The sequence below is a fragment of the Mastigoproctus giganteus genome, chromosome 9, assembly GCF_048544385.1.
Source record: "Mastigoproctus giganteus isolate SK-2022 chromosome 9, ASM4854438v1, whole genome shotgun sequence".
Classification (NCBI taxonomy): domain Eukaryota; kingdom Metazoa; phylum Arthropoda; class Arachnida; order Uropygi; family Thelyphonidae; genus Mastigoproctus; species Mastigoproctus giganteus.
In genome coordinates, this window is record NC_143583.1 from 96,270,256 (window position 1) to 96,289,285 (window position 19,030).

General features: G+C 35.0%; 1 protein-coding gene across 4 annotated transcripts in view; it reads right to left on the reverse strand.

The window, feature by feature from the left end:
* LOC150080569 (PSME3-interacting protein) overlaps positions 1-19,030 on the reverse strand; it is a 102,201-nt gene that overhangs the window by 50,112 nt on the left and 33,059 nt on the right. For all 4 annotated transcript variants that reach the window (XM_090382054.1, XM_090382055.1, XM_090382053.1 and 1 more), the window contains one exon: positions 12,637-12,735. In XM_090382054.1, coding sequence (XP_090238180.1) covers positions 12,637-12,735 — 99 coding nt within the window. The remainder of the gene's footprint in view (positions 1-12,636; positions 12,736-19,030) is intronic.

The window sequence follows — 19,030 nt, forward strand, 5'->3', positions numbered from 1 at the left end:
GAACTCCTCTGATGGTTCATTTTCATCTATTTCACAATTGTCCTCATCTTTAAAAGCACGTTGTTGTTGTTCTAATAATTAATAAGGTCATTATTACATCTAAATTAATAAGGTCATTATTACTGAGATCTTCTGTATGAAATTTAAGCAATTCACAAACATTTACAATGAATTCCTTAATACAAGCAAGCAGTATGAGAGCTGTGTTTTCATACTGCTTGCTGTCACTTCAAGCCATGATTCATGAATATTTTTAATGGCATCTTTTATATTTCTAATACCAATACCAATGAAAATACCAATGAAATTGTATTTTCTTCTGCTGTAGCTTCAATTGCCTGTGCAAAAGTTCTTCTTAAATAATAAGTCTTGAAAGCTGCAAGTACATGTTGGCCTAAGGGCTGCAATAATGATGTAGTATTTGTTGGTTAAAAATATCACTTTAGCATTTCTACACAAGTATGATAGCATGACCAGAGGCATGATCCAAAATCAAGGCTTTAAAATCAAGATTGTTTATTTTACAATATTTTTCAACTGTAGGGCCAAAATAGGTGGAAAATCAATCTTCAAGTAGTCCTTTGGTTACCCATGCTTTTTTTCATTAGCATGCCAAATTACTTGTAGTAATTATTTATTGTAGCCTTTAAGAGGCTTGGGGTTCTGAGCATGATACTCAAGCACTGGCTTCAAGTTCAAATCTTCTGCAGCATTATCTCCTAATAAAAGTGTTAATCAATCTTTCTGACACTTTAAATCCAAGCTAAGATTTTCCTTTCTTTGACAAAAAAAAGTCTTAGAAGGCATTTACTTCCAGAACAATCCAATTCCATCCACATTAAATATGTGTTTGTCACTATAACTGCCTTCCTCCACTATTTTCTTCAAAATATGAATATTTTGATTTGTAATTCTAATTGTAAATAAAGTTGCAGTGAGGATGGAACTTGCAGTACACCCTTCTCTTGTTCAAATGATTTGATTAAGCTGTTTAGATAACTAGCCTGAAACATTCTGTGGCGTAGGAAGTGTTCTATAAATTGAGGTAACGGTCCTCTCAAATCAAAAAAATGATCTTGAAGAACTCCATATCACCAGCTAATATCAAAGGCTTTCTTAATATCGAGATTAACCATAACCATTAGTTGTCTCCTTATGAAAAGCATTGCAGATGTTTGCTTCTGCTCTGATCTTCATGTCTAATGTGAACCAATTCTTCCAAAACCTGTACTGTCATTGTTCAGTAAGTTTTTAGTTTCCAGGAATCACATTAGCTGCCTATGTACCATTTTTTCCAAGACTGTGCCTAAACCACTCACTAGTCAGTGAAATCAGTCCATAATTATGTGGAGGGATATGATCCTTTTGTGGCTTCGGGAAGGCCAGGACACAATTGAGTGCAGCAAGGAATTTGGGTATTTTCTAAAAATATTCAATTTTAGAAATTTAACAGGGAACTATTTGCTTTGTTGTTTATTTTTTTTAACGTTGTAGTAGTAGTAGTGGCATGTGATGCAAGAAAGCAAGTGTATGAGCTTATGCAGCATCAGCCAAAAAAAAAAAAAAACACACCATTCCCTCCAAATGCCTGTCCAGTTTCTCCTTAAATTTATTCAACCTATCAACTTCCACAACGACAGATGGAAGTTTGTTCCAGCAATTAACCATCCGCTGGCTAAAGGCAAATTTCCGCACATCTATTCTACATCTGTCCTTTTTTAATTTGAATTTATGCCCCCTTAGGATCGTAATCTGAACAAGTGGAAGGATCCCATCAGAATTCAGCATGCTCAACCCATTCAAGGCCTTATACACCTTATTGTGTAGTAAACTATCTGGACTGGCAGCATTATTTGATGTTTTATTGAGAGATTCTAAAAGATATGAATGACTGGTTGTTCGGGTGTGATACCAGCATAGTGAAGTTGATTTTTATGCTGTTCTGCAAATGCCATTATTTGTTAAAAGAATGGGTTGTAAGGGAATACTGCACATATACTTATTATTATTATTTACTATAATTAGCCATATGGTGCAAGGAAGCCTGAGGCTTATGCTCGCCAGCCAAAAAAAAAAAAAAATTTCCCTATTACCCTGAGAGAGAGAGAGAGAGAGACAGAGAGAGAGAGAGAGAGAGAGAGAGAGAGAGAGAGAGAGAGAGAGAGAGAGAGAGAGAGAGAGAGAGAGAGAAGTAGAAAGGAATCACCAAGAAAGAGAAGAATGATGATATCCAGCTCAGGACCCTGGGTGTGCCAAGCCCATACTCACCAGATGTGAGTCCCTGGGGGTTATCAAATGATACAGCTAAGGCTATTCGGCATTTCTGCAGGTGAGGATAGCTCCCGCCCTTTCCATTTTAGTACTGAAATTGGGGACTGCATGTATTTGCCATTCGGTGTTTGAATTCTTGTTGAAGAATAACTAATAATAACAGTTGAAGAGTAACTAATTCAGGCATCTTTCTTTGCTTTTCTTCTTATTTGGTGGTTTTTTTTTTTTTTTTTTTTAGGAGCATTAGCAGCTAAGACCATATTGCTCCGGGAAATGCGGTCCCTGACCTTTCCGCATCCTCCGTATTTGGCGGTGACAGGCTCGAACCCCGGTCTAATCAAGAAGCATGTGCTCTGCACTGCTGCTCCTTCCCACCTGGCTATGGAGGCGCCTCTCTTATTTGGTGGAACTTGGCTTTGAGTCTTTTAAAGTTAATGAGGTAACTAGTTTTAGGGAATTTGCAAAACAAATTCTAAGCTCTTTTTTTTTTTTTCCCCTGTTTAGTGAGCATACATTGCTGATTCCACCAGTAATTCTTGTGTTTGCATTTTTCTGGCAAAAAAATTGGTATTATAGTGGTAGCAGCTTGTAAAATCTGGTTAGTTATACTTATTATTATTAACCATATGGTGCAAGGAAGTCTAAGGCTTTTGCTGCACCAGCCAAAAAAAAAAAAAATTTCTGAGTTACCCCTGAGAGAGAGTCAGAAATAGAAGGAAATCACCAAGAAAGAGAAGAATAATGATATCCAGCTCAGGACCCTGGGTGTGCCAATCCCATACTCACCAGATGTGAGCCCCTGGGAGAATTCAATACATTCAATAACGTTAGCTATGGACTGGGATTGAACCATCATCAATCTGAACATGTGATGCATATTCATTCCAGTGTGCATTATGAAATTTCCAAGTAGGATGAAGCAGAGGAGGCAAATTTACCTGTGTTTGGAGCTTGCAAAGAATCGGTAAATTATTGCTATTTAGAACAGATTGAAACATTGAGAACAGATTGAAAAGACTATTGCAATCATGGGTCTTGTAAAAAAAATGGATATAGGTAGGATCACCAGTGTTCAATAGGGTAAGCTGATAAGCATCATGCAGGAATTCTATTAGCTTACCTTTCCTGTAAATTGTTGGAGATCCCCACAGTGAGTAATGAGCACTAAAATCTCCAAATAGGCAGAACAGAGGTGGCAGCTGATCCATTATATTTTCCAAGTCATCTGAGGAGAACGAGAAATTGGGAGGCAGATATATAGAAGCTATTGTAAGATTGATACTGATTACAATGTGTACTGCCAATATTTCTAAAGGAGTCTGAAAAGAAATGTTTGGATAGAACATTGGTTCTAAAAAGAACCACAATGGGCTGGTGAGTCAATATTTTTATCTTGTCTAAAGATGGTATAATTTCTTTCTTAGGAAAATAGGGAATTGTTATGTCCATCTCATTCACATGGAATTCTAAAATTACATGATTTAGCTCATTCTGTTCATCAATATCCATTCTGGTAGAGAGTGTTGGTTGCAATTTGGTGGATTCTGTCACCTTTGGTTTTGTTGTTGGAGTAACATTGGCTGGAATGGTAATTGGGGTATTACTGGCTAGTTCAGTTATTTGTTGCAAAGGACACTGTTCGGAAGTAGAGAGCAAGCATGTACCCAATTAGCAATATATATATATTTGGGGAACCTAATACACTGTCTAAATACCTACTGACTGAAGTTGAGCAGCTGTGGCATATGTCCATTTTGACTCTGTTTTGATTGTCTTCTTGCCTCTGAGTATGTGACTTTTTTCTTTACTTTATATTTCTGGATTTTTTTTCCTTACTTCCATAGTTCATATGTTTTGGAGACCACCAGGCAGTTACCCTTACAGTTTGGACAATGAGCAGTGCTAATGGCACAATCAGATTGATTGTGCTCCTGTAACCCACAATTAGGACATATTGCCTTACTTCGACATGCAGTCTGTGAGTGACTATATTTTTGGCACTTGAAGCTCCTAGGATTTCAAATGCAAAGTTGAATGCAACAATGGTGATAGCCTGCTTTGATAGATTGATAAGTTGGGAGAGCTAAAAGTGAGGATTATGCTCCTTGTCAGAACAAGACTACCATCTTTTTGAGTCACAAGTCTTCTTGCTTGGATGACTCTTTGTTCAGGTAGTTCTTGAACAAATTCCTCCCGTGATATAGTTAAGTCCCACTCTGTTATTACGCATTTCGAGGAGAAGGTCGCATGGGGAGTAACTTTTATTGAATGTCTGCCAAAGGATGCCAGCTTTAATAGCTTTGTAGAATAGTTGGATTGAGTAGTCTCTACTAGAAGATTGTCAGACTGGAGTCACCTCACTGATTTTAGCAAACCTGTAGAAGACTCGATGCATTTCTGCACAAGGAAGGAAGATAGTTTACTTAAGAGGCTGGTCTGACAGAGTGCAAAATGAGGAATATTGGTATCTCCTCTTCAGGGGTTGTTTTCAACCTCTTGGGCTGAGCAAAGTAATTTCCGGTGTAATATGTCTCAGATCTTGAGTCTCAGATCAATGTCTCTAAAGGTGGAAACATACTGTTATCCATCTTTGCTTCTTTCAGAACTGGGAGAATGGATTTTTTCTCCCAGGTTTCTGGCCATGCCAAGGGGAGGCAGGAACAGTGCCACTGGAGCAAATAAGCAGTATAAAAGTTAGTGTGTAAGTCTCTAAAGGGGAAAAAAAAAAAAGAAGAAAAAAGTGGTTTTCCTTTCTAAAGCTTACAATTTGCAAGAATAAGTTTACTATTAATTAATACGAACATAGGAAAACTTTTAAAACTGAATAGGAACTGTAGTTTTGGAAAATTGCTTGATCACTGTAATGCTTGGCATCCATGGCTTTTTTTTTTTTTTAGAAGGGAATTCAGTAATTAATTACAATTTCAGGAAATTTTTCCAGCTTCTGTGACAAGATGAAGTTGAAATTTTTTAAATTTCAACCTCAAACTGTCACAGAAGCTGGGAAACCAAAGTTAGTTTGACATGTATAATTCTGCAATCTCTCTCTCTCACACATATACACAATAACAACATATACACTACTGAAATTAATTATGGATAATTTTTAAAAATAAATGTAAATTTCACTTATAACAAATGTATACTGACTTAACTTTGAATTCAAAATTTATTTTATTCTGAAAGAAAAATATCATTAGCTGCAATCTGACAAATATTTTTTAAAATAACTTAAGAAACAACAATGAGATGCAATACAAATTACATTTATTAAAATATAAATGTGGACAATCATAAAATCTCTTAAGTCAATAATAAAGTACAAACTTCATTTAAATTAATATTTTGTTGAGAAGCCTTTAAACTAAATTCACTTTGTCTTGACACAGAATTGAATAAACTCTTATTTCTTTAGCTTCTTGTATTTCTTAATGATCCAGAACCAACTGTGAATGATGGCCTCAACCAGTTTTCTTTTCTTACAGAGATTTTGGCAACAAATAATTGTTTCAGCCTTGACCACAAATTTTCATTTGGACTTAGATCTGGACTATTGCCTGGCAAAATTTATATTATGGTCTTTCAGCAATTTCATGCTGGTTTTGACTGCATGGTACGGTGCGCCATCCTGCTGAAGGTGTACTTGCTTTGTGTATTGCGATATAAGAGCTTCAAAAATTTTGAAAAGTAGTAAACTAGTTACACTTTAGCACTGATAATATAAACTACTATTTCAAGTTCTAGTTCTGCATTAAAAAAAAAAAAAAAAAAAAGGAGGGGGAGGGGAGGATTTAATTTCCAGTTCATTCCAAAAGGAATTCAATCTGGGTTTGGAATGAACCTGAGCTCGTCAGAACGCCATTCTGGTTTCTAACATTCAGTAATGACATGAACATTTTATTTTATTCAAATAAGATTTATATTTATTATAAAATAAATGTGTATAAATAAATAAATTTATTTATTTATAAAATATATTTATAATTTGCCAGACCTAGCCCGTTTTGACTTTTTTTCTCTTCTCTAAACTGCAAGTGTACTTAAGGAAACCTATTTTCAGTCCATTGACAACATTCAAGAAAAAAAAAAAAACCAACTGAAGTGTTAAAAAAGCTTACAGAAGATGACTTCCAGAAATGTTTCTGTGTTCGGAACAAACTTATGGAACAATGTGTGCAAGCCCAAGGCAATTATTTGAAGGGATAACTTGCAAGGTACAAAATATCTCAATTATATTTATTTTATTGCAACAGTATCATTATTTAATAGTCACACCTTGTATCAATCTTTAAATATATTTGGCACTACGAATAATATTTGTAAGATATAAAATATGAAACTGAAAAGTCAAAGGAATGTTTAAATTCCAGAAATTAAGTCCATTACTATATTTCTAAGGTTGAACTTGGCTATAATGAGCACGGAAATAACGAGATCACGACTGTAATGAGCAAAAAGCCATAATGATTTTAATTTACATGGATTCCCATATGCTCACTGTTATAATGAGTGTACTACATGGATATACCATACAAATTTTGGTAACTACGCAAACATTCTTAATTGCTCAGATAGTCGAAGAAACCCAATTCTTGGAATAGACAAAATGAAAAGGGCAACTTAGCTTTTATGACCACCTGCATCAGATTAGCTGCAAGTTTATGACCTTGTCCTTTTGTGGATGGGGCTATAAAATAGTGCACTGGCATTCTGCTTGTTGCATTACCCTTTTTACAGATTGTCTTGTATTCGCTGAACCATAAGTTTATTTCGGGACTTCTAAGAATTTTGGAAACGGGACTTCTAAGAACTTTGTATGCAGATGACTTTACTGTCATTTTAAAGTAAAATCAGTTATAAACGAACCCTTCTTTCGAACACGTCTACTAACAAAAGAGTGTCTCTCAATTCACGAAAAAGTCTATATTATTTATGAGTTAGAACACAGTGCAAAAAATGCTGAAGTGTGTAAAAAGTTTTCTTTGTCCTCTTCAACAGTATTGACATTGTGGAAGAATAAACATGTTTACATATAATCACTGGAAAATAACATAACCGGGAGGGGAAAAAAATTTAGAAAGTGTGAGGCTACAAATGTTAATGAAGCATTGCTTCAATGGTTCACTATATAAAGAAGTGCTGAATTTTCAATAGACAGTCTGATCTTGCAGCCCCCATGCACTATATGACTAATACTATTATTTTCATGGATATATGGAGAGAAAGGTGAAATAAATATAAAATCTTAGGGAGCAACAGAAGACTGGATCTCATTAAGTTTATCTCTGAGAAGTGTACTGTAAATTACTGGAATAAATTATCTTGCAAGGTGGCTGCACTGGAGACTTTGGTTAAATTCAAAGCAGAACTGACCAAATCGCATTTTGGCAATGAAAAAAAGTATGAGTGACTGGAAATTTTTATTTATTTATTTATTTATTTATTATTTTTTTTTTTTGAGAGATTCAGAAAAGTCAGTTTCCTTGCAACATTTAGCCATTCTAATATTAATACTATATTTCTGGACTTTTCATATTTATTTATTTATTGGATGTTTCATATAGTTAATTTATAAAACAAATAATATATATTAATACTAATTTAGAGGATATAATGTTATGACACTAAAATTTTGATCTAATAAGAGCTTTGCAGTAGACAACAATAATTATAGTGGGATGTTTATTAAGAAAAGTGGAATATATCAGGTGGAACACCTGAAGTCTCTTATCTGACATATTATATGTCAGAGAGGAGACTTCAAATGTTCAGTCTAGCATTTAAAATTGTAATAATACTGGGATAATTACATTTTCCGAACCATCTGACAATGGATATTTTTGAAATACTGCATCATACTTATGAGATTTTTTTTATACTGAGATCTCCCTCCAATGTGAAATATTTCATCATGATATAAAAATAAAATAATCTCAGGGAGTAACAGAAGGTTGGACCTTGTATACCTTATGGCAGTGTTTTCTAGATTAAAAGAATAAATTACCTACCAAGGTAAATTAGTCACCTCACCAATTATGCAGTGCCAGTTAACTTGACCTGATGATAAGTGTCACAAGGTGTACTAATCTACAACTAGCATTTAAAGTAAATAAATCCTCGTGCTAGGGATTGAAGAATCACAATCGCCTTCAAAATTTATATTTCTGTTGGAATTCCTCCGCTCTGTACTACTATCAGAAAGTTCACACTTTTTTCACTTATACAGAATAAAAATAAATTTTTTAGTTACACAGATTAGATTGTTTTAACACTGGAGTAAAAAATAAAAAAAGAAATTGGAAGTGCTACAGTTAAAAATTTAAAGCAGCCAAATTACATGAGCAATATCAATATTCCATGGAGATGTTGGTCATTTCATTTTATTGATTTTTTTTTTTTTTTGTTGATGTCTGTAAAATGCAGCATACAGGCGAACAGACTAGTTGTGTAATAGTAGTGTTAATCATCAAATCCATGATGTCCATGATGAAAGAGAGAGTGGGAATTATAGAAGCCAATTCAGAAGAACAGTGCCCATGGAAATATCCGTAGAAGAGGCATACAGCAGAAACAGTATGTCTATGAGACAGCAAATGGAGAGACTCTGTTAGAGATGAATCATTAATTCTGAATGGAATCAAGAAGCCCGAGAGAGAGAGAGAGAGGTTTTGGGGGCACCACCCCAGATGTGAGAAATAATATATTCCATGGCAGGCCGGATTTGCGATTTATACAGAGTGAGCAGCTGTTTGGAAGAAAAGTAACACCGAGAGCAAAAGAGAAAACCAAGTTTTTTAGATGCAGAGGAAGCAATATTTGTAATGTGCTTGTGCCAAGAGAGATTAGAAGTCAGGGTAATCCCCAAAAGAGATATATCATTTTGCCTAGAAATCGGAGTGTCACTAAAGATAAGCATAGGAGCAGAAGAATCCTTTTTGCGAGATATAAGACAAAACTGAGTTTTAGGATTGAAATCAACTAAGTTGTCTTTGCCCCACTGGAGAATTACCTGAAGATCAGCATTTAAGGATTGGTAGCAGATTTTCAAGAAGTTGAAGCTGACTGAGAAGGGCAAGGTTTCTCAAAATAGAAAGTGAATTCAATATGCTATCACTGGCAAAACTATGGATAGGATTTCCAGTCAATGGAAGCAGGCCATTAATATACAAGAGGAAAAGAGTGGAGGAAAGAATTGAACCCTGGGGAACACCGGCATTAGTGTAGAAGTTAGAAGACAGAGAGCCATCTACCATAACCCTCACTGAGCGATCAGAGAGAAAACTGGATAACCAATTACAAAACACAGTTGGCAAACCATAAGATGGAAGTTTGTTTAGAAGACCTTTATGCCAAACACGATCGAAAGCCATTGAGATATCAAGAACAACTACTTGTGTTTCACAGAAGTAGTTGTTCCTTTCCATTGAATTAGTCCATAAATGGGTAACATAAGCCAGAATATTACCAGTGGATCGACATTGACTGAATCCATACTGGCGATCGTTGATCAGACGGAAGGTTTCTAGGTAGTTTAAGAGTTGGCAGTTAATTGATTTCTCCATTACTTTAGAAAGAGTAGAAGTAATTGCAATGGGACGATAACTGGATGGAAGGGATTTGTCACCCTTTTTAGGAACTGGCTGGATATGAGCAAATTTCCAAGCAGAAGGAAAAACACCTTTGGAATAAGAAATTGAAACAAAGCGGCAAAGAACATGAGTACGTTCAGGAGCACAGGTTTTGAGAACAAGTGGAGAAATACCATCGGGACTTGGAGCTTTCTTAGCATCAAAATCCTTCTGACATCCTTTTGACGGAAGACCACAGGAGGCATTGAATGTGTTGGGAATGATGGGAGGGGTTTTACCAAGATCATTAATACACAAGTTGGAAGAAAAATAGGATGCTAGCAGGTCAGCTTTATCCTTGGCTGAAGTGACAAAAGAACCATCTGGTTTGGACAGAGGTGGGAGCAGAGATGGGCAAAAGTTGTGGCCAATAGCTTTGGCAAGAGACCAGAATGCTCAGCTACCATTAGGGCAAGAAACAAGTTTCTACTCTTAGCCTGTTCGAACTCTAGTTTGGACTGATTAATAACTGCTTTACAATTGTTGCGAGCTTTGGTGTAGACAGAAAATGAAACTGAAGAATTAGAAACAAGCCAATTACGATACACAACGTTCTTCTTTTGAACAGCCTTAGCACATTTATTGGAAAACCAAGGTTTAGATAAAGGATGGGATTTTAAAGTGGAGTGTGGAATAAAGGATTCCATTCCTGCAAGAATAATTTCACTGACACGATCTGAGCAAACGTTGACATCAGAAGTTTTGAAACAGTAATCTGACCAAGGAAAAGAAATCTCGCAAGTCATCCCATTTTGCATTCTTGTAATGGGAAGAGATTGGGAGAATGCCAAACAACACGAGGTTGGGAATAGCCATGAGATAAAGTCTCCATTTGAGAAGAGACAATCACCAAGTTGTGATCTGAAGTGCCAAAAGGAGCTCTCACTTCGACCGTGCACTTAGAAGAGTTGTTAGTCAGAAAAAGATCAAGCGTGTTGGCTGTATGATTAGAATTGTCCGGTATTCTTGTAAGTAAATGAACAATCTGTGCAAGGTCATTAGTAATTGCAAAAGCCTCATCATCTCGACCAGCTGGGTCGGTGTGACTAGAAAACGGAAGCCAGTTGGAGTTGTGAACATTAAAATCGCCAAGGTAAATTACCTCACTGTTAGGAAAGTTGGACTGGAGAAAGTCAAGTTGCAAAAAGAGGAAGTCAAAGAGATATAAGTGATTAGTGGAGTTGGGAGAACAGTAGAGACAACAGATGAATTTGACACAATGAGGTAGAGAGATTTTAAGCCAGAGAAGATTGAAAAGGGGAGATTTCAAATTACTATGTCTGTGACAGGGAATATCAGAATGGACATATTCACAAGTACCACCTTTGAAGCGAAAGGAATCATACAGCGAATAATTTGGGCATCTGAGATGAGCGGTAGTTGAATCAACCGATAACTGAGATTCTGTCAGAAAAAGTACATGGGGTTTGGAAAACTGCAAGTGGAAATGAACATCGTTGAGATTAGAATTGAGACCACGTATATTTGTGAAATGAATTAGGAAGTGTTTGGGAGGTTTAGATCTTTTCACATTATAAGCTTGCTCTATTAGTTTGACAATTCATGGTGTATTCAATAGTAAGAAAAAGTGGGTCGGACATGCTGTATGAAGTAATGAAATTTTAGGATATGGCGTACACATGGTAAGAATATACCCAGATCCTTGACATACATTGGCCTCGACAATCCCCCCCGCATACACACTACTCGGACTCTCTCCAGTCCTATCTGGCAGAGTAGAGGTAGTAAGATTATACACTAGCTGATCTGGAAGCCTCCTAGAGAGTTACCAATAGGTTCGGTCCAGTGTACTAACTAGCGGCAGGCCTGCGAACACCGTTTTAGAGCTGTACCCTCGAAATGGAAGGAATAATGGATCTCGCCACGATATTCATCATAATCTCAAAAGTCATCAATCATACTGCATGATGGAAGAGATGGGGAAGAGCTGATCGGAACTTAGCTCTAGAGACTAAACATGGGTTCCACGACTTCAAGCCTCCAATAAGCAAAGTGGTGGTATTGCACCGGTTGATGAGATTCATCTACCACCTAGTACTGCTGGTAACATAGAGGGGCGGCATTCCTCCATGTGGTGTGGGTGCCACACCTCGACCCCTGCTTACGTTGGTTCACACCTGGGTGGTCACCCACCATGTACTTGTGCATGGAGGTTATACCCAGGTTGTACTAACAGTCCCACCATCATGAAGGTGCAAGCAGAGAATTTGGTTACCACAGACCGTCCATACTTTGCCGAAATTGGGTCCACTTGACTTGAGTGTCACACGAATATCAGTTCCATCAGCGTTTTAGACTCCCAGGTAGCAATATAGCTTGTATGGCATATCTGAAAGAATGTCTGTGATAACCTCAAGGACGAAACTTGTACTTCATACACATCTTAAAGTGTGTATAAAGTGCTACACTTCTCAGCAGATACTGAGACAAGCTGGTTTCTCATTCATCAGTGGTCTACAGTAACAGCTTCACATTTTGTCATATATGCACATGAATGTTGGCAAAACAGAAAATAATTAATGTCTACTTCTGCAAAATGAGAAGCAGCATTGTCCACCTATTTTTAAAAAAAAATTAATAAAAATTTAGTTCATTAGAAATTCCAGTTGATAATCAGAAAGTAGTACGTCGCCAAAACAAAAAATGAAGAAGTGAGTAGATAATGATGAAAAACTGTTTGAATGAATATAATATAGTTAATAAAAATTACACTAACTTAATCTGTGTGCCTCTTCATATTCAGCTTGCCGCTTATCTTTTTGCTCTTGTAATCTTTCAAAAAGAGACTTGCAATCATATTCTTCTTCTGGAACCTCTGTTAAAAAATTAGCTGTGTTTGCATAAATGCACATGCACGCACACGCACACACACACACACACACACACACACACACACACACACAATTAACAACAAAGTAATATGAAACTGGTATACTGCATTTCCTAAATTACATTATCAACGGATAATGTAATTTAGGAATTCTGGACTGACTGGGTAAAATTCCTTAACCAAGTGGCTAAATGTGTGGAGGGCCACACCTGAAAGAGAGAGATAAATATATTTAGTTACTAACCTAATTGCTAGTTAAAAATTTTTAATGAGTCAGGTTTCATTCTTTATAATCAAGGTAACTTAACCATGAGGTGTCAGAATATAATATATGTAAATTATATTTATTAAATTTTCTATTACTAGAAACCAATTTAGCTAGTTGTTTAATAATTACTGTGACAATACTGCACCTGTCACTGTATCCTACAAAATATATATACTTATTATCAATGGTTCCCATAAATTTGAGAGAAATAAGAAAGTTGCATTTTTTGTCTTGTTGATAATGTGAGCACTCATTAAACACAAAACACAAACTTAACTATCAGAGTTGAAGTACAGTAAAAACACAGAGGTGGGTCATTTATACTTAGATATTTATGTGTAAGATAAGATAAGTCTTGTCATAAGTATGCTTAATATGTGCTCTTGCAAGGAAAACTTCTTCATACCAGTTCAAGAAAGAGCTAGGAATCTAAAATTGAGGATCATGTCTGATCTGCATAAGTTGATTTATTGCATTACTGTGCCACATCTGCTTCCACTTCATGTGATATGCTCCACATATAGAAGATTGACAGTGAGTGAGTGAGTGGAATTAAAAAATTAGTCAAATTAGCAAACACTGGGTTTTTGATAGTGTGATCAACTTGTCCATTCCCTGAAATCCCAGAATTCACTGCAATCCAGTAAGAGGTTACAAATTGCTGGCTTTCTTCAATTTGATTAATTGAGATCTGATTTTATTCAGGATAAGATGTTTATTAGAGGATCCATTTTTCAATGCATTAACTGCACTTAAAGAATTGGGAAAAATTACATATTTTGAAGCAAGAGAAAAGTCTAAACGGTGCATGGAATTGAAGAATATTGAACTCTTCTAAAGATTTCAATATTTCTTTCCCATTTAGACAGAGCCGCATCTGGAAAATGAGACTGATGCTAGAAAAAAATAATGATCCCATGTATAAGTAAACTAACCTTGGTTTATTCAAAGTAACTCTTTCCACATCCACACACTGCATGCAACGATCACAAAGCAACTGAAATGAGTGGCAGAAGTCCATGACTAGTATACTACTCAATGTTCTTGTCATAGGTCTTTGAATTGTGTTGATGTCATGAAAATAACAGCCTTTCAGTGGTGCATTGCGCTTCGGGAACAAAAAGAAGTTGCACAGGCCTAAGTCTGGTGAATACGGTGGGTGCAACAGAATGCAGATTTTTTTTTGCTAGTTAAAAACTCCCGAACAATGAGAGCTATGAGGCTTCGTGCATTGTCACATCAGTACACTGTGATCACTGTCACCTAGAGGTTCCTTGATCTGCAAATTCTTAATGCATGAATAATCACTGCTGATAATTGGAACAGAGGGAGAAATACCCTTGATCCGATTATCAGCAGTAATAATTCATGCATTCATGTATCGAAGAAAGTCCAAACTCATAAACATACTTTTCCTTGTTTATGAGTTGTTTATGAGTTTGGAAGCTCCATTTATGCCACCACAATCTACAATGATTTTAATTTCCATGCCAAAAGCAGACACCTGGCAAGTTAAATATAATGCAGAATACAAGGAAGCGTGGAAGAATTTAAAGGACAACGAATATACTAGCATTGATCGCTTCTTTAAAGAAAATCACATTCATTTGGAATCATATTATATCGATTTACTTCAAGCTGGTATTACTTGGCCAAAAGTCTTTCTGAAATTAGAACCTCATCAAAAATGGCATAACCCCTTCAATCCTTTTGTGTTTAGCTTTATAAAGTCTAATATGGACATTCAATTCATCACAGAAGAATATTCTTGTGCTGCTTATGTCATCAAATACATAAATAATATCAATCGCAGGATTAGCAGTTTAAAAAGTAAAAGTATTGAAATTATGAACGAGTATCCTGGCTTTGGATTGAAATTACAAGAAAATTATGCATTGACATGCTAAACTCTGCTGAAATTACCAGTCAAGAGGCTGCTTAGTATTTTGCTTTGTCAACCAATGTCCGAGAGTTCAGTTGTTGTAACTTATATACCTACCACGTGCCATCGAGCAACAGCGAAATAGAAAATTGAACAAAAGAAATGGAACGAGAAAATATGGGCAACAATTCCACTGACATTTGGAAAGAGAATTGGTTTGATAAGTACAAGAAAAGGATGATGAGGAACAAGTTCAAATGGGCCAGAATTGGTAACATCTTTGTTGATCTTCCACCAGTAAATAGCAGGCTTACACCCTCTACTTACTCTACCAAATCAACGTTAGTGACAGCATTGATGTCATTTAGGAAGTGATGTAATTTACTTCATTTCCGTTTCACATTTTCATCAAAGATGTTTTCACATAAAATATCACGGGTTTTTTTTGTTCTAAGGGAGATACTGTTGTCCCACCAGATAGCATTGAGGGCACAAAGCATCTTCCTACTTTGGTGAATTCGTGTGCTAACTTCCCCTTTCTCCAGTCATTCCTTAGTTATAATATAGCCAAGATAATTGAAGTCAACAGGTTTTAGATGCATAGACTGTGTGACTTCTAATTCATCTAGATATTCTGCTCTTCTTAGAAATTTTGTTTTTGTGAAATTGATAGTGAGGCCCCATTGGTTATATGTAAGAGGCAGTTTTCTTAACATGTATTCCAAATCATACTTCTTGTGCTATGATGACCTCTAATCACTGGCAAAATTGAGATTCCATAAATATCTGTCATTAATTGGTACCCTCATTGCAAGGCACATTCCAAGAAAATATTAAACAATTAAGGTGATAAGTTACAGCCTTGCCTCAGCTCCTTTGTTGGATAGATTGGGCTAGACAGAGACTTTCCAACTTTAATAAATGCCACATTGTTATCGTATAATTCCCTAACCAGTTCAACAAATTATGGATCAATTGACATCTGTTGTAGGACTTTCCATAATTCCTTTCTTGGAACAGTGTCGTAAGCCCGTTCTAGATCGATGAAGGCAAAGTAGGTATCTTTATTCCTTGTTCTTTTCTCCACTAGTTGCTGCAGAATAAACAAACTGTCCACACATGAGCTATTCTTTGCTAATTTTATCTTTTACCGCCTCTCATAATTTTAACTGAAGCATCCTAGAGTACAATCTGGACATAGTGCAATTCACACTTAGGCATCTATAGTTCCCAGGATCCTGCCTATTTCCTTTTTTTATAAATGGATGATATATGGCTAATTTTCCACTCCTTCGGTGTTTTTCTTAGCTGTACACATCTGTTGAACAGCTGTGCAATTAGATTGATTAAACTTGGTGGTCCATATTTAATAAGTTCAATCGCTATGTTCCCAGGGCCTGGAGATTTTTTGTTCTTCATTAACTTTGTGCCATTTAGTACTTGATGTTTTGTAATTTATATTTTCCCTTTATCCACTAGTGGAGGGATAATTATGTTCTGATATTGAGGTCATCTTTTGTTAAGGAGGTTATTATAATGACTTTCCCATGGTGGTAGTTCAAAAAACAGGGGTACAAATCTGCGACACACATTTTGTGCAAGGTTGAGAAAAAAATCATACTAAAGCAACTTTTCTTTTTCATGACCACACAAATTAAATGCATTTTACATTTTCTTCAATGATGTGAAAGAAACTTGCAGAAAAAAAAATTTATCTATCTATTGTTGAGCACAGACCACTTTTTTCTTTTCTTTTCTTTTTTTTTTTTTTTTGTTTTCTTTTGAAGCAATGCTGTACTGTAACCACATTTTAAAGAGGACTGTGCTTCCATCTTTTTTAAAATATCCTGAAATAAGGATTTCCAAATAAAGTTTCTTGTAAATTATACATTATGAAATCCATTCCATTTCAGTCATATTATAGGCAGTTCCCACTATAATGAATTAACTGGTATCAGAAAACCATTGGTTAAAAGAAAATTTATTTTCTTTTAAATAAAAGAAAATAAATTTATTAAACAAGAATAAGTCTCCTACTAATGCAATGGTTTTCAACCTTAGGGTGCCGCAACAACATTCCAGGGGTGCCACATAATTTGGGTTTAAGTTACTTAAACTTATTATTTTTTTTTTTAATTTATATGTTTACTTAGTACCTCTATATAAAGAATAAAATTATTATACACTGTATATATATATATATATATATAGAATATCAATAGAAAAAGTAAATCAATCCAATAATAAGAATACCATCAAGGACTTAAGAAAACGCAAAAAAAAAAAAAAAAAAAAATTATTATTATTATTATCGCTTTTTACCGACAATCTAGATGACTTCAACTGGGGCCAACCACCCAGAATGAAGGCAAAAAACGACAAGAAGTTCTCTGTTTCTGTGATGATCAATATATGCTAAGTAATTTAAATCTAAACCAAATATAAACCAGTATAGGCCGAACATAAATCGAATATAAATAAATCGAATGAAGATAATTAATTAAGAAAAATTTTGAAATATTAGAATCAAAGGTAAGAAATATAAGTAAAATATAAATGTAAGCATATATTAATCATCGTTGACCCGACAGAGAACGTAATTTAAGGATTAAAACAAGATTAAATATATAATACATACTACATTTGACCGTATCTAGGACATAATGTAATAGTCGTCAAAATAATATGTGGTGCCCCCTATGTGATGGATACGGTAAAAATAAATAATTAATTAAATTAAATTAACGCAAAGAGAAACATGCAGATAGTAAGAAGAAAAACTAAAGGAGTAGGAAAAATAGAACCTGAACTCCACAAAGGCGAAAAATAGTGGTATAGATAAGAAATAGTTTCTCCTACGTCCTCGGATTGCCCTAATAATTTCGGAGAAATAAAAATAAAGAGTGTAGGACAGCTTAAAGGCATTACAAGATATAAGTTGTGGCTCGGGTATGCCCGGGATCGCAAACCCGTTCCTATAGTAGGACCCTGAGCTGAATTTGCATGTTATCTCAGCGTGAATTTAAGTAAATTAAATGAATTTAACTATATGTATTAAAAAAAAAAAAAAAAAAAAAAAAATGATACACTGTAATTTGCAAGCCGGTGGGTACAAGTTTTCTACGCCGTAAGACACCAAGAATGCAAAGTGTATCCTATTTACATATATACATGGCACTAAATATAACGATTTTATTGAAAATTATATTGAAACGATAGGTTCAGAAAACAAATTTTTGAAATTAATTATGCTAATTGCTTTCCTGAAGTGATATTTCAGGTAAGCGATAGGGTAATTATTATTGATCAACCTGCCGTACAACGCTGTTAAGCCCGCTGAACAATTTTTATTACTATTGCAGATATAAGCAATCCTTAAACATTGCGATAAAATTATATTAGCATGCACTGATTTTGATACATTTGATTTCCAGTTTGTAAGGCTGACTACGTTAAAATTAAATGCATCTCTTTTATTATATACGTTTACGTCTATTTTATTATTATGTAATATTTCTATATGAAGATCCAAGTAATTTGCTATAGTATCGGAACTATTAGTTTTTTCCAACACAAGCTCCCCTGGATATAATCCACTGTAATCCTGGACAAAATGTGGACAATTAAAAACACATATATCATCTACGTATCTGTATATAAGTAGGTTATCTTGAAATTCTCTTTCTGTATAATACAGATAAAGGTTTGCGATTATGCTTGATGCTGGACTTCCCATAGGGGTGCCAGTGACTTGCAAATATAACGATGTTCCGTCATATACATAGTTATTAAAGATGCATAATTTTATTAGAGAATTCCAATAGGTTAAATCAACCTTTATAGCATTTTTATTTTCTAAATATAGTTTCTGGAGGACGACTTCTAAGTTATTAAGGTTAATGCTCGTAAATAGACTGTTAAAGTCAAAAGTTTGTATTTGATGAATATTATTATTTTTTAGAGCATTTATAATAGGTAAGTTATTATTTATTATAATAGTTTTATTTAAGTTATTTAATATACTTTTAAGTAACTTTTCTAACGTTTTTCCGGGAAATTTCGCATAACTATCTCTACATGATGTTATGAATCTAAAAGCAATTGGTGTTTTGTGAAATTTGGGTATGCAA